Below are 21,735 nucleotides of genomic sequence, written 5' to 3' on the forward strand. Positions count from 1 at the left end.
TCACGATCAAGATCATTTAGAAAGGGTTTAAATGACAAAACACACTCATTTACACACATCTGAGAATCAGAATATCAGATAGTTCAGGACATGAGCGAGTTTGTGAATATTTTACGTAATAAACACGATCTGTGTGTGTCACACAGTGTTGTGGCCGCGGTGTGTCACGTGACGAGCCTGACGCGTCGCCATGGAAACGTAGCTGCTTCTTTAACGGATGCTCTGTTGCTTAGTTACGTGCATTCTGTGACCGTTTAAACCGCCATGTCAATCATTTTGGTCTTGTGTAGTGTGTGGGGATCGCGGTGTCTGTAAAATATCTCAGAGATGGGACGTTGTAATATGGACGCAAATCATCCGCAATAAAAGTTGAGATTGATTGTGTAATGCGCTTTGCCCTTTCCGAGCCGAGGGGAAGCTTCGACAATATAGTCTGCTCAATGTCCTCTGTTTAGCAGCAATGACCGGTAACAGTTACAGCCGAGTGTTTTTCCTCCTCTGGATTATATGGCTTCTCATATTTGTGGTGTTTCCAAAATATTTTAGTTTTACTCTACAAAACTTACAAATAGTGCGGCTCTTGTCCAGCTCCTTTCGCCCTTCAACTTCACAGAAGCCAAAATATTTCCACACGTCAGCTTTTAACGAGAAGGGTGTTTTTTTTTTTTTTTTTTTTTTTTTTTTTTTTTTTTATTGCTTAATGTACATAACAAGACAGGGAACCAACAATGTAAGACACTTTCATATAGACCAGCACATAGTTTACATTGAAGAGAGAGAGAAAAATAAATAAATAAAAAATAAATAAATAAATAAATAAAATAAAACAAACACAATAACAAGGAGCAAGGATGAAACCAAAATTGTAGTCAATGAAGTTAAAAATGTTTTTAAAATAATAGATATTTTGACAAAGAGAAGCATAACTTTTCCGATTTTCGATTAAGTTTTTTGAGGCATTTTAAGCTCTGAAACATTTTAACAAACTCACATAAGAATATATTGAAGGAAGGTTTACATTTTTTCCATTTACAAGTATGTATATGATATTTACCCATCAACAAAACAAAATTCACAACATCAGAGAAGGATGAATTTAAATCACATTTAAAAAAGAGCACATCTTGCTGAGTTATAGGAGAAACTGTCTCCATTTTTACTGACAACCAGCTATGTATATCAAACCAAAATTTAGAAGAAACCTCACAGTAAAAGAAAAGGTGATCAAGTGTTTCAGGAAAAGAAGAGCAGAAACCACAAGGATCCACATCGAAATGAAACCGTTTTTGTATAAAGTCACTAACTGGATATATCCTAAACATAATTTTATAATGAGTCTCCTTGACCTTTGGAGCAACTGGGTAAGCCATATAACGGGTAAAAGCTTTGTCCCTTACTGGGGTTTCAACATCTCCCAGAAAATAACATTTATAATCACCAGTGATGATACGTTTAAGTTCTTTATAAATAAGTTTGTTATTACACTTATAGTCTAAGAGGTCAACATTACATATTTTCAAAGAGGGGAGAGAAACTACTGGTCTAGATAAAAGATCAGAAAAACTACTTTGGATTATTCTTAACAATCCAGTAGGTATAGCATTGCATATCTTATTATAACCTTTTAATGTAATTTTAACTTTGTATTTACTAATGAAATCAATATAAGATAAGAAAAAGCCATTATCATCTAACAAATCATGAATAAAAAAAATACCCTGGCTATACCAATCACTTTTAAACAGAGATTTTCTATTAATAATTACAACCCTATTGTTCCAAAGAGTGGAGTTGTGAGGTGAAAAGTTATGGGTAAACATCATTTTCCAAAATAACAGTACTTGTTTATGAAAATTAGATATCTTCAGAGGAATTTTACAAGGGTCGAGATCACATCTCAACACAAAATCAAGGCCGCCAATTTTTTTAAAAATGTGGTTAGGAATATGGTACCATATCGAGTGTGACTTTGTTAAACACTCTTTCAACCATTTTATTCTGAATGTACCAAGAAGAGATTCAAAGTCAATGGCTCTCAAACCTCCATGTTCATACTCTTTTACCATATGAAATTTACGTAGATAATGCGTTTTATTTTTCCAAATAAATTTAAATAAGATTGAATTCACCGATTTAATTACTCTAGGGGCAGTATACAAGGCTTGAGATAAGTAGATAAGTTTGGATATTCCCTCAGTTTTAGTTAAGAGAATTCTACCCAGTATAGATAGGTCTCGAGATAACCAATGATTTAAGGATTTTTTCATACTTTCTAATTTAGAGTTAAAATTTGAATGTTCTCTATTAACAACATTATTTGTAATCATAACCCCTAAATACTTAATCTCCTTTTTTACTGGAATGCCCTCTATAACGTCTAAATTACAATTATGGATTGCCATTAATTCACATTTTTTAAAGTTTAGAGTCAGGCCTGATGCCTTTGAGAAAACAGAAATTTTTTCAATAACTAATGGAAGTACCTCTTTATTTTTAAGAAATAAAAGAGTGTCATCTGCAAATTGACTTATAGTAAAGGTTCTACCAAGAATATCTATGCCTATACTATCTTCAAAGTTTTTAATGAATAAAGACATAAGTTCAACTGCAAGATTAAAAAGTAATGGTGAGACAGGGCATCCCTGACGAATTCCTCGTTTAATTTGGATTTTGGGTGATGAACCAACATTAAGAGAAACACTACTAAAAATATCATTATAAAACATGGAAATTACTTTACAAAACATAGGGCCAAAACCAAAAGTTTCTAAGGATCTAAACAAAAAGGAGTGTTCAAGGGTATCAAAAGCCTTGAAGAAATCTAGAAATAGAAGTAAGCTTGTCTGGGGAATTAAAAAATTATAATCAAGCATATCAAGAACTAGTCTAATATGACTGTGAATACTTCTCCCTTTAATAAAAGCAGATTGTGTTTCACTGATAATTTCACCAATACCCTTTTTTAATCTATTTGCAAAAACATGAGAGAGCAGTTTGAAATCATTACATAAAAGAGTTATTGGTCTCCAATTGTCTAAAAATAATTTATCTTTGTTCGACTTTGGAGCTAGAATAATTAAACCGTGCTTCATTGATGGAGATAATTCAGCTTTATCTATACATTCCTTTAGTGCTTCAAAAACTAAAAATCTTATTTCGTGCCAAAAATGTTTATATAGTTCTACTGTGATGCCATCAATACCTGGCGACTTTCCATTAGACATTTGCTTTATAGCAGTGTCTAATTCTGAAATCTCAATGTCAGCCTCCATCATATTTCTAAAATCAGAGTCTATAATAGGAACTCTATCTTTTAAAAAGGAGAAGAAGAGATCACAATCGCTTTCTGAAAATTTAGATTTATATAAATCGTTATAGAAGGAATATATGTAGTCATCAATTTGAGTTTTTTCTTGGCTTATACAATTATCAATACTAAGTCTATTAATAATTTTCAAAGCTTGTTTTTGTTTTTCTAGATTAAAGAAATATGAAGAATTTTTTTCCCCTTCCTCAATCCACCTGGCTCTAGATCGTATAAATGCTCCTTTAGCCTTTTCTGTATAAAAATCATCTAACTCTGATTGAAGAGTATAAAGTTCTTTTTCCTCACTCTTACTAAGTATGTCTTTATTACTGAAATAATTTAGTCTTGATAAAATTGTTGTCTGCCTAAATTTTCTAGCATTTGCAATTTGTTTGCCTTCTTTAATCGCTATTTTTTTTACATTAAATTTGACCCATTCCCATTTGCCAATTGAGGTTAATTCAGACATGGTTTTAACATTATTAATCATTAACAAAATAGAATTACAAAAAGATTCACATTTTAGTAAATTATTATTAAACTTCCAGTGAGTTCTTGTAGACGTAGAGCTGTCATTACTCCTAAGAGAAAGTGATATGGCACTGTGATCAGTTAAAACTGAAGGAGAAATATTACACTCAGATGTAGAAGAAAGAAGATTACTAGTTATCAACCAAAAATCCAACCTGGAACGCTGAATGCGCCCTGAAAAGGAACCCCATGTAAATTGTTTCTTATGTGGGTTCTGTACACGCCAAACATCAATTAAATCAAGAAACTGAGATATATTATAAATCAGGGGGTTATAGGAAAATGTGGTGAAAGGAGTGGGGTATCTATCCTGCCATTCATCTGCAACAGCGTTAAAATCCCCTCCAATAATAATTTTATCTGTAAAATATGTGTTCTTCCAGACATCAATTTTTGTAGCCATATTCTGAAAAAACAACTTATTAGCGGCCTTGTTAGTGTAACCATAAACATTTATCAAAATTAAATTACATTCATTTGATTCAAGAACCACCATTATCCAGTGACCCTCATTATCGCTTGAACTTGCAACAATTTTGCTGTCCATCCGTTTAAACAAAAAAGCGACCCCTGCTGAGTGAGAAGTTCCATGAGAGAATAAAGCCTCTCCACCCCATTGTGATTTCCAAAATCTTACATCTACATCAGTTGAATGAGTCTCTTGAAGAAAGAAACAATTTACTTTTACTTGCTCCTTGCAAAAAAGAAAAAGTGCCTTACGTTTAACATTACACCTAATACCTCGAACATTTAGAGAGAACAGAGAAAAAGACATAAACTTGAATTAAGAAGAAGAAAGAAAAAAAAAAAACTAATTATAGATTTTGCAGAAGATCAAATATCGTTCCTCTTACACAGGCATATAATAACACATTTAAGGCCGATAAAACCGAACTCAAAATAAGCCTTAAAGAATGACGTACAAATAATATATTCGATATTAACTTTGAATAGAATTCTAAATGAAATACCTAGATCCATACAATCGCATGATCCTGAATACGACATAGCCTAACTGTGCCTTAGTAGACAATTGAACCTATTCTCCTCACAGATTTAAAGTAACCCAAAAGCTAGCACATCACTTCATTCACCACTAACTAAGCTGTCACTCTCTGACCATTAATCACTGCATATCCGTCGCGAAGGTACGCTTTCAAGTTTTTCTTTCTTGCCTCCTCAACTTTAGGCCATAGACGAGCATGAGCCTCCCGGTCGTCCTTGCAAAAATCCTCTCTAAAACGAATTTTTTTCTCCATGCAGACCGGTGCATTCTTTGACATTCTCCAAACCATGTCACGTACAAATCTCATGCCAAACTGAATGATGATTTGCCGCGGTCTTGCACCCTTCACTTTTTTGCCAAGGCGATGAACTGTGTCCACAGTATTCTGCAATTGTTCTGGAGAGTGAGGGACAATCTGAGACAAGATATCAATCACGACACTTCTGACATCCTCATCTTCTCTTTCTGGAACTCCATTTAGCCTCAAACACCACCTGCGTTTGTATCGGTCATGCTCCACACATTTCTGTTTCAACACTTCGTTTTCCTTCTGTAAGTGAGTTACCTGTGATTTCAAATTAACCACATCCTCCTTAACACCTTTCAACGCCGTCGTATTGGCATCCAGAGACTCGGAAATTTTGACAATTGCATCAGTGTTCACTTTCAGTTGGAATTCAAAGGCACGAATGTATTCAGAATTTTCATCGAATTTACGACTGAGGCTTTGGATGGCGGCGTACAGAACGCTAGTGGAAATATCATCACTTTCCTTTTCCTGTACTGCTTTCACTCTTTTGGGTCCAGGACTTTTGAGAGGGGTATGAGGCATAGTCTTCTGTCTAACATCTTTAGCAGACGACACTTCAATCTCCATCGTATCGATAGGTTCATCTCTTTCTTCACCTGAAGCTATTCCAGCATAGGCATGTTCTCCAGTTTTCGCCGCCATAACGCTTCAGCGAGTGCAGCAAAAAAAGACAAGCGAATAGACTCGTATAAACAAAAAAAACTCACGAATGTAATAACAGAAAACAGAGTAAATAAATAATCTTAAATAAAGAAAAACTGTAGACTAAGAATAGACGGCCTTTTGCACAATTACATCAGAGCCTGTAAAAAGTTCGACTTATCTCTCCGCCATCTTAACACGCCCCCACGAGAAGGGTGTTTGGACATCGCGCTCAGCCGTTGCATCTCTCTCTGTTATGTGCACGTCACAGACGGTCCGGGCACTGCACTTCCGCGCTTCAGGGTTCCGTTTTTTGCGTTTCGTCAATATTACGTTATTAGAACTATATACTTTTTTTTTTTTTTAATCGATTTTGGACATTTGTGAATCTCTTCAGAATCGTCCACGTCCGCATCGCGATTTATCTAAGAATCGAATTTCCCGCCACCCCTTAATAGTAATGTGATTTTTTAAAGGGTACTTTACGATCTGAATTAATATATAAAAATGCTTGTTCGACTGCTTAAGTATTTGTAAAATATAAACAAGCAGTCTCACTTAATCAGAATTGAAAATGAACAATAAATTAATATTCACAGATAGTACATTCCCACAAAATATATGTTTTATGAATTAAGTATAATTTATATATGTGTGTGTGTGTGTGTGTGTGTGTGTGTGTGTGTTTGTGTGCATGCGTGTACAATATTGATGTTATCATTATATTATAGCTGTTTTATCTAAACTATAACACATTTTCAATGTTGCGTTTCGGATTATTAGAATTTTTTTAACAAAAAAAAATAAAAATAATAATAATAGTCAAAATAGGTCTGTCGTGTTACATTGAAGACATGCACATTCACTTCCAAACATTAAATAATGGAGAATGGGATTTAACGTTTCCTGACGAAGTAAGTTAATCAGCTGGCCCAAACACTGCGAGAAGACGTTGCATCCTCTGAATCTTGTACTTTGCTGGTGAGAAGATTATTAAGTGCTTCTGCAGTACTTTTAATGTTCATATGTTGCTAAGTTTGTTGTATATCAGTTTAATATCAGTTTAATAGTTCATTTAGATGAAACTTGATTTATTTAGAGGACACCACTAAAGATAACATACAGCTTTTCATTAATACACAGGGTTCATAAGGGGTTATTTGTTTATGAATTGGTTCATAAAGGGTTATTTGTTTTAAGTTGATTCATAAAGGGTTATTTGTTGATAAATTGGACACTGAAATTGTCCAGATGGGTCCAGCTCAAATGTGTCAGGTCCTTGAACTAAACCAAGATAACTTTACATTGGTGGATCAGTATATACAGTAGCAGCCTATAGCCAGTGTTCATGATAGTTTAATGAGATTTATACTGAGTTTGGTGTTATACAATATTTACTATTTATACTGTTTCTGTGTGAGTAAAACAAATAAAGAGTTCTGCTGCAGAAATCTACGTTTGTTCCAACTTCGAGGCTGTTAACTTTTGTTTTGGTTTTACATTTAAAAGGATATTAATGTGTAAAAAAAAAATAAAAATAAAAATAAATAAATAAAAAAAATCACAGCCACTAAGTTCGATCATCTGATGACTCTATTGTTGACATGTTTTTACATTACAGAGTCACACACTTGGATGAAAACCTGCTTAAAGAGAGACAGATTAATTGGGAAGATGAAGTGTGGTGCTGATGTACCCAGCAATTTAAGAATTTTAAAACCAAAAAAGCTCAGATGATGTGGTTCCAAAGACTGTCAGCTCAGCCTCAGCAAGTATTTTCTTTTTTTTCTTTCTTTTTTAATTATTACTTTTTTTAAAGCCAGCAAAAAAAAAAAAAAAAAAAAAAAAAGAATTAAGAAAAGAAACAAAGGCTGGGCAGCATGTAACGAAGCAACGAATTAAACATAAGCCAAAAAGAAAACAGGCGAAAAATTGTAAATACTATGAAACTGTACTGTCACTATCAATTTCAGAAACAGAGTTTTTCATATTTTGCTTTTTTTTTTAAACAAAATAACACAAAAGTTTTGTTTATGTTGCTTACATTTACATTTACATTTAATCATTTAGCAGACGCTTTTATCCAAAGCGACTTACAAATGAGAACAATAGAAGCAGTCAGGTCAACAAGAGAACAACAACAGAATACAAGTGCCATGACAAGTCTCAGTTAGTCTAGTATAGAACGCATAGCCAGGTATATATAATTTTTTTTTTTTTTTTTTTTTTTTTTTTTATTATTAAATGAAAAAAGAGACAAGAAAAGGAAAAGTACTGGTGTTAGTAGGTTAGGTGCAGGCGAAAAAGATGAGTTTTTAGATGTTTCTTGAAAATGAGTAAAGACTCAGCTGTACGAATTGAGATTGGGAGGTCATTCCACCAGCTGGGCACAGTCCAGGAAAAGGTCCGTGAGAGTGATTTTGAATTTCTTTGGGATGGCACCACAAGGCGTTGTTCACTTGCAGAACGCAAACTTCTTGAGGGCACATAGGATTTAACCAGTGAGTTTAGGTAAGTTGGTGCCGTGCCAGTGGTCGTCTTGTAGGCAAGCATCAGTACCTTGAATTTGATGCGAGCAGCTACTGGTAACCAGTGTAATCTGATGAGGAGAGGAGTAACATGAGCTTTTTTTGGCTCATTGAAGACAACCCTCGCTGCTGCATTCTGGATCATTTGCAGGGGCTTGACAGTACATGCAGGAAGGCCCGCCAAGAGAGCATTACAATAGTCCAGTCTAGAGAGAACAAGAGCTTGGACAAGAAGTTGGGTTGCTTGCTCTGACAGGAAGGGTCTAATCTTCCTAATGTTGTATAAGGCAAACCTGCAGGACCGGGTCGTTGTAGCAATGTGGTCAGTGAAGCTTAATTGATGATCCATCACAACTCCTAGGTTTCTGGCTGTCCTCGAAGGAGTTATGGTTGACGAGCCTAGCTGTATAGAGAAGTTGTGATGAATCAATTGGTTAGCTGGAATCACCAGTAGTTCAGTCTTTGTAAGGTTAAGCTGAAGGTGATGGTCATTCATCCAGCTAGAAATGTCACTCAGACAGGCTGAAATGCGAGCAGCTACCGTCGGGTCATCAGGCTGGAATGAGAAGTAGAGTTGGGTGTCATCAGCATAGCAGTGATAAGAAAAGCCATGCTTCTGAATGACAGATCCTAAAGATGTCATGTAGATGGAGAAGAGAAGTGGTCCAAGTACTGAGCCTTGAGGAACCCCAGTAGCAAGGTGGTGTGACTTTGAAACATCACCCCTCCAAGACACACTGAATGATCTGTCAGAGAGGTAGGACTTAACCAACAGGAGAGCAGTTCCAGAGATTCCCATCTTTCTGAGGGTGGACAGGAGAATCTTGTGATTAACAGTGTCAAAAGCAGCAGACAGGTCCAGTAAGATGAGTACCGAGGATTTTGAAGCTGCTCTTGCTAGTCGCAGGGCTTCAGTAACCGAGAGCAGAGCAGTCTCAGTTGAGTGGCCACTTTTGAAGCCAGATTGGTTGCTGTCCAGGAGGTTGTTCTGTCCAAGGAACATAGAAAGCTGGTTGAACACAGCCCGCTCAAGTGTCTTTGCAATGAATGGAAGCAGGGATACCGGTCTGTAGTTTTCAAGAAGCGCTGGATTTAGAGATGGTTTCTTGAGCAGTGGGCTTACCCGAGCCTGCTTGAATGCTAAGGGAAATGTTCCAGATTGAAGAGAAGAGTTGATAATGTGAGTAAGTGAAGGTATGACTGAAGAAGAGATCGCTTGAAGGAGGTGAGTGGGGATAGGATCAAGTGGACAAGTAGTAGGATGATTGGACATGAGAATTTTGGAGACGTCCATCTCTGAGAGTGGGGAGAAGGAGGATAAAGAGTGTGCATCGGTCATTGTGAAGTTTTCCTCAGTCTGCGGTGTGGAGAATTGGTCACTGATGGATCTTGTCTTATTTGTGAAGAAAGCTGCAAAGTCGTCCGCTGTAAGAGTCGATGGAGGAGGTGGAGGCGGCGGATTAAGAAGAGAAGAGAAAGTCTTGAAGAGTGTCCGAGCATCACAGCAGCTGTTAATTTTGTTGTGGTAGTAGGATGTTTTAGCTGTGAAGACATTTGCAGAGAAGGAAGAGAGGAGAGATTGATACACATTGAGGTCCATAGAGTTTTTTGATTTCTGCCATTTCCTCTCTGCAGCCCTGAGTTTAGAGCGATGTTCTCGGAGAACCTCGGACAGCCAGGGGGCAGATGGGGCAGTGCGTGCTGGTCTAGACAACAGTGGGCAAAAGTTGTCCAAGCAAGATGTTAAAGTGGAGCAAAGAGTGTCCGTAGCACTGTTAATGTCCAGAGCAGAAAACTGAGAGAATGGTGGAAGAGAGGATGAAACCACAGCAGATAGGTGAGATGGAGAGAGTGAGCATAGGTTCCGTCGAAAGGTGACCTGCGTTGGAGTGTGTGCCACTTCAGGAGTAAGTGCTAGGTTAGCAGTAATGAGGAAGTGATCAGATGTGTGCAGTGGAGTAACTGAAGTGGTGTCCACAGAGCAACAGCGCGTGTAGATGAGGTCAAGTTGGTTGCCCGATTTGTGAGTCGCTGTAGTGGACACTAGCTTGAGATCAAATGAGGTGAGCAGAGTTTTGAAGTCAGCAGCCTGGGGTTTATCTAAGTGGATGTTGAAGTCACCAAGCAGTACCAGAGGAGTACCATCTTCAGGAAAGTTTGATAGCAGCACATCCAACTCCTCCAAGAAGTTTCCCAGTGGACCTGGAGGCCGATAAATGACCACAAAGTGAATTTTAACAGGGTGGGTTACAGTAATGGCATGTGATTCAAATGAACCAGTACCTGTAGATGATGGCTGAAGTTCAAATTTCCATTCTTTGGATATAAGGAGACCCGTACCTCCACCCCTCCCAGTGGTACGAGGAGTGTGGGAACAAGTGAAATTAGTAGAGAGTGCTGCAGGGGTGGCAGTATCTTCAGGTTTGATCCAAGTCTCTGTCAGTGCCATGAGGTTGAGACCGGAATGGGTAGCAATAGAGGAAATGAAGTCTGCTTTGTTAACTGCAGACTGGCAGTTCCAGAGACCAACTGGAATAGAGAGCATAGTAGTAGAGGTCAGAGGGACATGGCGTAGGTTTGTCAGACAGGCCTTCCTGCGACGTACATAGCGTGCTCTCCGAGTGTTAGTAGTGATAGTAGAGATCTGAAAGCACATAGTGACTACAAGTGTAAGATATTTGAGAGGCTATACAAAAAGTAAATAAAGAGAAAAGCAATACTCAAGTGCCCCGTCGGTGTCCTTGCTCGGTGGAGTCGCGCAGGTAGAGTCGATTGTCTTTACACTCGTCGGTCTTCACACGAGGAGGGTTCACACGAGGGTTGCCGCGACCGCTGCCGCGGTGAAACCTAGTGCTTTGTATTAGCCTGATTACCTGTGATTGAAGTCAGCTGGACACGCCTCGCTATTTAGCAGATCGAAACCAGGCAGTCCCGCGATAGGCAAATGCAAAACCAAGCGCCACTTTCAGCACGTATTAACCAGGGTAAGACACACAATTTAAACCCTAAAACTTTCCTAGCAATGATGATCACACACTAGTCTGATGAGAAAACAAGACAAAACACTCACAAGCTGCTGTCCTTCTATGTTGCTCGACTGTTTCTTCTGACAAGTGCTTTCCAAACAGCTAATTAAGTACTTTCACTGGCTTTGGCCACGCCTCGCTATTTAGCAGATCGAAACCAGGCAGTCCCGCGATAGGCAAATGCAAAACCAAGCGCCACTTTCAGCACGTATTAACCAGGGTAAGACACACAATTTAAACCCTAAAACTTTCCTAGCAATGATGATCACACACTAGTCTGATGAGAAAACAAGACAAAACACTCACAAGCTGCTGTCCTTCTATGTTGCTCGACTGTTTCTTCTGACAAGTGCTTTCCAAACAGCTAATTAAGTACTTTCACTGGCTTTGGCCACGCCTCGCTATTTAGCAGATCGAAACCAGGCAGTCCCGCGATAGGCAAATGCAAAACCAAGCGCCACTTTCAGCACGTATTAACCAGGGTAAGACACACAATTTAAACCCTAAAACTTTCCTAGCAATGATGATCACACACTAGTCTGATGAGAAAACAAGACAAAACACTCACAAGCTGCTGTCCTTCTATGTTGCTCGACTGTTTCTTCTGACAAGTGCTTTCCAAACAGCTAATTAAGTACTTTCACTGGCTTTGGCCACGCCTCGCTATTTAGCAGATCGAAACCAGGCAGTCCCGCGATAGGCAAATGCAAAACCAAGCGCCACTTTCAGCACGTATTAACCAGGGTAAGACACACAATTTAAACCCTAAAACTTTCCTAGCAATGATGATCACACACTAGTCTGATGAGAAAACAAGACAAAACACTCACAAGCTGCTGTCCTTCTATGTTGCTCGACTGTTTCTTCTGACAAGTGCTTTCCAAACAGCTAATTAAGTACTTTCACTGGCTTTGGCCACGCCTCGCTATTTAGCAGATCGAAACCAGGCAGTCCCGCGATAGGCAAATGCAAAACCAAGCGCCACTTTCAGCACGTATTAACCAGGGTAAGACACACAATTTAAACCCTAAAACTTTCCTAGCAATGATGATCACACACTAGTCTGATGAGAAAACAAGACAAAACACTCACAAGCTGCTGTCCTTCTATGTTGCTCGACTGTTTCTTCTGACAAGTGCTTTCCAAACAGCTAATTAAGTACTTTCACTGGCTTTGGCCACGCCTCGCTATTTAGCAGATCGAAACCAGGCAGTCCCGCGATAGGCAAATGCAAAACCAAGCGCCACTTTCAGCACGTATTAACCAGGGTAAGACACACAATTTAAACCCTAAAACTTTCCTAGCAATGATGATCACACACTAGTCTGATGAGAAAACAAGACAAAACACTCACAAGCTGCTGTCCTTCTATGTTGCTCGACTGTTTCTTCTGACAAGTGCTTTCCAAACAGCTAATTAAGTACTTTCACTGGCTTTGGCCACGCCTCGCTATTTAGCAGATCGAAACCAGGCAGTCCCGCGATAGGCAAATGCAAAACCAAGCGCCACTTTCAGCACGTATTAACCAGGGTAAGACACACAATTTAAACCCTAAAACTTTCCTAGCAATGATGATCACACACTAGTCTGATGAGAAAACAAGACAAAACACTCACAAGCTGCTGTCCTTCTATGTTGCTCGACTGTTTCTTCTGACAAGTGCTTTCCAAACAGCTAATTAAGTACTTTCACTGGCTTTGGCCACGCCTCGCTATTTAGCAGATCGAAACCAGGCAGTCCCGCGATAGGCAAATGCAAAACCAAGCGCCACTTTCAGCACGTATTAACCAGGGTAAGACACACAATTTAAACCCTAAAACTTTCCTAGCAATGATGATCACACACTAGTCTGATGAGAAAACAAGACAAAACACTCACAAGCTGCTGTCCTTCTATGTTGCTCGACTGTTTCTTCTGACAAGTGCTTTCCAAACAGCTAATTAAGTACTTTCACTGGCTTTGGCCACGCCTCGCTATTTAGCAGATCGAAACCAGGCAGTCCCGCGATAGGCAAATGCAAAACCAAGCGCCACTTTCAGCACGTATTAACCAGGGTAAGACACACAATTTAAACCCTAAAACTTTCCTAGCAATGATGATCACACACTAGTCTGATGAGAAAACAAGACAAAACACTCACAAGCTGCTGTCCTTCTATGTTGCTCGACTGTTTCTTCTGACAAGTGCTTTCCAAACAGCTAATTAAGTACTTTCACTGGCTTTGGCCACGCCTCGCTATTTAGCAGATCGAAACCAGGCAGTCCCGCGATAGGCAAATGCAAAACCAAGCGCCACTTTCAGCACGTATTAACCAGGGTAAGACACACAATTTAAACCCTAAAACTTTCCTAGCAATGATGATCACACACTAGTCTGATGAGAAAACAAGACAAAACACTCACAAGCTGCTGTCCTTCTATGTTGCTCGACTGTTTCTTCTGACAAGTGCTTTCCAAACAGCTAATTAAGTACTTTCACTGGCTTTGGCCACGCCTCGCTATTTAGCAGATCGAAACCAGGCAGTCCCGCGATAGGCAAATGCAAAACCAAGCGCCACTTTCAGCACGTATTAACCAGGGTAAGACACACAATTTAAACCCTAAAACTTTCCTAGCAATGATGATCACACACTAGTCTGATGAGAAAACAAGACAAAACACTCACAAGCTGCTGTCCTTCTATGTTGCTCGACTGTTTCTTCTGACAAGTGCTTTCCAAACAGCTAATTAAGTACTTTCACTGGCTTTGGCCACGCCTCGCTATTTAGCAGATCGAAACCAGGCAGTCCCGCGATAGGCAAATGCAAAACCAAGCGCCACTTTCAGCACGTATTAACCAGGGTAAGACACACAATTTAAACCCTAAAACTTTCCTAGCAATGATGATCACACACTAGTCTGATGAGAAAACAAGACAAAACACTCACAAGCTGCTGTCCTTCTATGTTGCTCGACTGTTTCTTCTGACAAGTGCTTTCCAAACAGCTAATTAAGTACTTTCACTGGCTTTGGCCACGCCTCGCTATTTAGCAGATCGAAACCAGGCAGTCCCGCGATAGGCAAATGCAAAACCAAGCGCCACTTTCAGCACGTATTAACCAGGGTAAGACACACAATTTAAACCCTAAAACTTTCCTAGCAATGATGATCACACACTAGTCTGATGAGAAAACAAGACAAAACACTCACAAGCTGCTGTCCTTCTATGTTGCTCGACTGTTTCTTCTGACAAGTGCTTTCCAAACAGCTAATTAAGTACTTTCACTGGCTTTGGCCACGCCTCGCTATTTAGCAGATCGAAACCAGGCAGTCCCGCGATAGGCAAATGCAAAACCAAGCGCCACTTTCAGCACGTATTAACCAGGGTAAGACACACAATTTAAACCCTAAAACTTTCCTAGCAATGATGATCACACACTAGTCTGATGAGAAAACAAGACAAAACACTCACAAGCTGCTGTCCTTCTATGTTGCTCGACTGTTTCTTCTGACAAGTGCTTTCCAAACAGCTAATTAAGTACTTTCACTGGCTTTGGCCACGCCTCGCTATTTAGCAGATCGAAACCAGGCAGTCCCGCGATAGGCAAATGCAAAACCAAGCGCCACTTTCAGCACGTATTAACCAGGGTAAGACACACAATTTAAACCCTAAAACTTTCCTAGCAATGATGATCACACACTAGTCTGATGAGAAAACAAGACAAAACACTCACAAGCTGCTGTCCTTCTATGTTGCTCGACTGTTTCTTCTGACAAGTGCTTTCCAAACAGCTAATTAAGTACTTTCACTGGCTTTGGCCACGCCTCGCTATTTAGCAGATCGAAACCAGGCAGTCCCGCGATAGGCAAATGCAAAACCAAGCGCCACTTTCAGCACGTATTAACCAGGGTAAGACACACAATTTAAACCCTAAAACTTTCCTAGCAATGATGATCACACACTAGTCTGATGAGAAAACAAGACAAAACACTCACAAGCTGCTGTCCTTCTATGTTGCTCGACTGTTTCTTCTGACAAGTGCTTTCCAAACAGCTAATTAAGTACTTTCACTGGCTTTGGCCACGCCTCGCTATTTAGCAGATCGAAACCAGGCAGTCCCGCGATAGGCAAATGCAAAACCAAGCGCCACTTTCAGCACGTATTAACCAGGGTAAGACACACAATTTAAACCCTAAAACTTTCCTAGCAATGATGATCACACACTAGTCTGATGAGAAAACAAGACAAAACACTCACAAGCTGCTGTCCTTCTATGTTGCTCGACTGTTTCTTCTGACAAGTGCTTTCCAAACAGCTAATTAAGTACTTTCACTGGCTTTGGCCACGCCTCGCTATTTAGCAGATCGAAACCAGGCAGTCCCGCGATAGGCAAATGCAAAACCAAGCGCCACTTTCAGCACGTATTAACCAGGGTAAGACACACAATTTAAACCCTAAAACTTTCCTAGCAATGATGATCACACACTAGTCTGATGAGAAAACAAGACAAAACACTCACAAGCTGCTGTCCTTCTATGTTGCTCGACTGTTTCTTCTGACAAGTGCTTTCCAAACAGCTAATTAAGTACTTTCACTGGCTTTGGCCACGCCTCGCTATTTAGCAGATCGAAACCAGGCAGTCCCGCGATAGGCAAATGCAAAACCAAGCGCCACTTTCAGCACGTATTAACCAGGGTAAGACACACAATTTAAACCCTAAAACTTTCCTAGCAATGATGATCACACACTAGTCTGATGAGAAAACAAGACAAAACACTCACAAGCTGCTGTCCTTCTATGTTGCTCGACTGTTTTCTTCTGACAAGTGCTTTCCAAACAGCTAATTAAGTACTTTCACTGGCTTTGGCCACGCCTCGCTATTTAGCAGATCGAAACCAGGCAGTCCCGCGATAGGCAAATGCAAAACCAAGCGCCACTTTCAGCACGTATTAACCAGGGTAAGACACACAATTTAAACCCTAAAACTTTCCTAGCAATGATGATCACACACTAGTCTGATGAGAAAACAAGACAAAACACTCACAAGCTGCTGTCCTTCTATGTTGCTCGACTGTTTCTTCTGACAAGTGCTTTCCAAACAGCTAATTAAGTACTTTCACTGGCTTTGGCCACGCCTCGCTATTTAGCAGATCGAAACCAGGCAGTCCCGCGATAGGCAAATGCAAAACCAAGCGCCACTTTCAGCACGTATTAACCAGGGTAAGACACACAATTTAAACCCTAAAACTTTCCTAGCAATGATGATCACACACTAGTCTGATGAGAAAACAAGACAAAACACTCACAAGCTGCTGTCCTTCTATGTTGCTCGACTGTTTCTTCTGACAAGTGCTTTCCAAACAGCTAATTAAGTACTTTCACTGGCTTTGGCCACGCCTCGCTATTTAGCAGATCGAAACCAGGCAGTCCCGCGATAGGCAAATGCAAAACCAAGCGCCACTTTCAGCACGTATTAACCAGGGTAAGACACACAATTTAAACCCTAAAACTTTCCTAGCAATGATGATCACACACTAGTCTGATGAGAAAACAAGACAAAACACTCACAAGCTGCTGTCCTTCTATGTTGCTCGACTGTTTCTTCTGACAAGTGCTTTCCAAACAGCTAATTAAGTACTTTCACTGGCTTTGGCCACGCCTCGCTATTTAGCAGATCGAAACCAGGCAGTCCCGCGATAGGCAAATGCAAAACCAAGCGCCACTTTCAGCACGTATTAACCAGGGTAAGACACACAATTTAAACCCTAAAACTTTCCTAGCAATGATGATCACACACTAGTCTGATGAGAAAACAAGACAAAACACTCACAAGCTGCTGTCCTTCTATGTTGCTCGACTGTTTCTTCTGACAAGTGCTTTCCAAACAGCTAATTAAGTACTTTCACTGGCTTTGGCCACGCCTCGCTATTTAGCAGATCGAAACCAGGCAGTCCCGCGATAGGCAAATGCAAAACCAAGCGCCACTTTCAGCACGTATTAACCAGGGTAAGACACACAATTTAAACCCTAAAACTTTCCTAGCAATGATGATCACACACTAGTCTGATGAGAAAACAAGACAAAACACTCACAAGCTGCTGTCCTTCTATGTTGCTCGACTGTTTCTTCTGACAAGTGCTTTCCAAACAGCTAATTAAGTACTTTCACTGGCTTTGGCCACGCCTCGCTATTTAGCAGATCGAAACCAGGCAGTCCCGCGATAGGCAAATGCAAAACCAAGCGCCACTTTCAGCACGTATTAACCAGGGTAAGACACACAATTTAAACCCTAAAACTTTCCTAGCAATGATGATCACACACTAGTCTGATGAGAAAACAAGACAAAACACTCACAAGCTGCTGTCCTTCTATGTTGCTCGACTGTTTCTTCTGACAAGTGCTTTCCAAACAGCTAATTAAGTACTTTCACTGGCTTTGGCCACGCCTCGCTATTTAGCAGATCGAAACCAGGCAGTCCCGCGATAGGCAAATGCAAAACCAAGCGCCACTTTCAGCACGTATTAACCAGGGTAAGACACACAATTTAAACCCTAAAACTTTCCTAGCAATGATGATCACACACTAGTCTGATGAGAAAACAAGACAAAACACTCACAAGCTGCTGTCCTTCTATGTTGCTCGACTGTTTCTTCTGACAAGTGCTTTCCAAACAGCTAATTAAGTACTTTCACTGGCTTTGGCCACGCCTCGCTATTTAGCAGATCGAAACCAGGCAGTCCCGCGATAGGCAAATGCAAAACCAAGCGCCACTTTCAGCACGTATTAACCAGGGTAAGACACACAATTTAAACCCTAAAACTTTCCTAGCAATGATGATCACACACTAGTCTGATGAGAAAACAAGACAAAACACTCACAAGCTGCTGTCCTTCTATGTTGCTCGACTGTTTCTTCTGACAAGTGCTTTCCAAACAGCTAATTAAGTACTTTCACTGGCTTTGGCCACGCCTCGCTATTTAGCAGATCGAAACCAGGCAGTCCCGCGATAGGCAAATGCAAAACCAAGCGCCACTTTCAGCACGTATTAACCAGGGTAAGACACACAATTTAAACCCTAAAACTTTCCTAGCAATGATGATCACACACTAGTCTGATGAGAAAACAAGACAAAACACTCACAAGCTGCTGTCCTTCTATGTTGCTCGACTGTTTCTTCTGACAAGTGCTTTCCAAACAGCTAATTAAGTACTTTCACTGGCTTTGGCCACGCCTCGCTATTTAGCAGATCGAAACCAGGCAGTCCCGCGATAGGCAAATGCAAAACCAAGCGCCACTTTCAGCACGTATTAACCAGGGTAAGACACACAATTTAAACCCTAAAACTTTCCTAGCAATGATGATCACACACTAGTCTGATGAGAAAACAAGACAAAACACTCACAAGCTGCTTATATGATTAATAATATGAACACTGCACAAGCTGCTTATGTATCTTTTCAAGGTCCCTGTAAATGAATAAATTCAAAAAATGCAAAGAAGAATAGAAGGGCTACAGGAAGAAAACATAGAGCTCAGAGAGGAACTTGAAAACTGTAAGACCATCCTTAAAAATATTCTTGTTTGCCGTAACCCGACCGACCCTGTCAATTTAGGACTGACTCAATTTTTTATTTTTTTCTGCTTTTAGTCCGACCGACTTGCCGATTGTAAATTTGCGTTAAGACCGACCAATTTTTTTTTTACTCTTCATACAACTAATACAAAAGCAATAAAATAATATTAATTATATTTAAGTAAGTATTATAAATATATACATTTCAAAAGGCACGTTGATTCATTGTATGTGGAATGTGATCAAAGTTCACAGAGTTTTGGAAAGAAATTAATAATATGATATGGCATAAAGTCTCAGTGAGATTGCCACCGGATCCTGAGCTTTTCATTATTGGTATTCATCCAGATAACTGGAAAATTAAAAAGGACACTCAAGTATTGATAGATATGTGTATTCTACATGCTAAACGGCTCATCGCCATTTATTGGGAAAAGATAGAAAGGCCTACTACAACTCAATGGTTAAGAGAAATATCTTCATGCATAACATATATTCTTAAGGGTAAAGAAGACCAATTTAAGAGGTTTTGGAGTCCCTTTTTATTATTTATTGAGCAAGGGGATATGAACAATATAATAGAGGAGGAACAAAATGCTTGATTAAGTATTATATTCATTTGAAAATACATTTTAATTTGCACTAATCCTATTTTATTTTATTTATCTTATCTGTAGCTATTATTGATTGCAGTGTACTGTTAACTCTGTCTTCCAAATTACATACTTTATCCAATGTTGGTTTGTGCTATTGCATTTTTCAAGTAATATGAGCCCCAGTGTTTGTTTGCTTGTCTTTTTTTGTTTTGTTTTTTGTTTTTGTACATTATATGTGATGTTACAGACATGTGATGTACATTGTTGTGTAAGTGTTTAAGAAAATGCAATAAAAACAGTATTTCGCAAAAAAAGATATAAATTTCCTAGGCCTACATACAAACGAAGGCTATCTTCCTTAATTAAAAAAAACCTGTGACGTCATCTATGTTTACACTTTTGGTTAACACATGTCACACTATTGCTGTGTCTGAATTCGCTCACTCATTCACTCATCCCTATATAGTGTATGGCAGTTGAGTTCACTATATCAGGAAGGAGTGAACAAATAAATAAGTGAACGGATTCGGACAGTATAGCCTACACTGCGCATGAGACTTGGAGCTGTTGCCATATGTACTTTTATATTACATGTACCTAATTTTAGAAAAGAATACTAATAGCAATAATACTCAAAATTACTTTATATTGCAGTTATACATACCTCCGCGTCAGCTTTGTGGTTTCATCGATGGTATATAATCATTGTTTTTTGTAATGCTTTTATGTTCATAATCATTAAATGCTATTAAAATAAAGTACTGAGAACAAAAATAAACACATAAAAACGTTCATAATTATGTATTTATTATTTTTAGTATCTTGACACTAGCTCAAGCTGCGTTTTGAGCTCAGATAAGATTGTTGTAGAGCGTACTCAGACGACCGTTAATTTTACATCAGAATACACTTCCTGTTATTAACAAGAAAATGTAAATTATCCACCAAATTATCATCATTTTTGTAAGCTAACAAAGATGCCACCTCAGTAAATTGACAAATATTAAACTAAGTTATTGACTAAATAACAGCGTCGCTGCCATATTGGTTGGGTCTCTCCACTCAATGCAAGCACCGGAGTCAACGGAAAGTTTGGAACAACATGAGGGTGAGTTATTAATGACATAATTTGGATTTTTTTTTTTTTTTTTGATGAACTAACCCTTTAAGCTTCCCATGCAATTTTTTTTGCTACTAAAGTTTCTCTTGACAAACCACAAAAGAATGACTAATTCTCTCTCACACAGCAGAAAGGATGTTTGTTTTTCGGCTCAACTTACTTGAGTTTTTCCAGGTGGCTGAGTAGCTTCACTCCTGATTCTCCTGGGTGATTGTAGCTCAGATCCAGCTCTCTCAGGTGTGATGGGTTTAAACTCAGAGCTGATGCCAGAGCAGCACATCCTTCTGCTGTCACCAAACACTGAGATAACCTACAACAGAATGTGTTCATGTTAGTGTGCTTCATTTCTCAAAGAAATTTAGTACAATATAGAGGTCAGCAGATAGTTGATTTTGCCGAAACCGATACAGATTAATTAACCGATAGATTTTAAAATGGATACTGAACAAAAACTAAAATAGTGCTTTATATATATATATATATATATATATATATATATATATATATATATATATATATATATATATATATATATAAATTGGTGATGGGCATAGATTTATTTTAATCTAGATTAATCTCACTGTGATCTTGAAATTATTCTAGATTAATCTAGATTAAAATGGCTCATTCGAATTCTGCCGAAGGCATTCAGAATATGTGTTACCCAAATAAAATTGACAAACAGTAAGTCTTTGAGAAGGGGTTTATCAAGCTAGGTGGTGCATTAGAAAAGGGGCTCATCTCCTGTTTCCAAAATGCATCACAAAGTGCTTGAAAAAGCTGTAAACTAATTCCACATTGCACAAGGTGCAAACAACCTTACGCCTGTTTCACACATACTCCGTCTGCAGTGCGTATGCGCTGCATATTTTTTTACGCACCCATGTTAACGGATTCCAGTTGCATTCCTGGAGTGTTGCGTCTGCAGCAGTGCAGCGATCGTTTACGTGCCAAGTAGCAAACTGCAAACGCGTCCTGTGTGAAAGCACATCGAGTCTGTGCTGCACCACATACCTAACGCACACGGACTGAATACGCACTGCAGACGGAGTATGTGTGAAACAGGCGTGAGAAGGGCCGTAGCTGGGGTCAGCGGGGCCCCGGTGAAGGTTGTACC

General features: G+C 39.2%; 1 protein-coding gene across 5 annotated transcripts in view; it reads right to left on the bottom strand.

Moving 5' to 3' along the window:
• The window catches only part of LOC113046784 (NACHT, LRR and PYD domains-containing protein 3-like), a 60,197-nt gene that overhangs the window by 2,044 nt on the left and 36,418 nt on the right, over positions 1-21,735 (bottom strand). For all 5 annotated transcript variants that reach the window (XM_026207765.1, XM_026207761.1, XM_026207762.1 and 2 more), the window contains one exon: positions 20,779-20,928. In XM_026207765.1, coding sequence (XP_026063550.1) covers positions 20,779-20,928 — 150 coding nt within the window. The remainder of the gene's footprint in view (positions 1-20,778; positions 20,929-21,735) is intronic.

The sequence above is a fragment of the Carassius auratus genome, chromosome 28, assembly GCF_003368295.1.
Source record: "Carassius auratus strain Wakin chromosome 28, ASM336829v1, whole genome shotgun sequence".
In the NCBI taxonomy this organism is placed as follows: domain Eukaryota; kingdom Metazoa; phylum Chordata; class Actinopteri; order Cypriniformes; family Cyprinidae; genus Carassius; species Carassius auratus.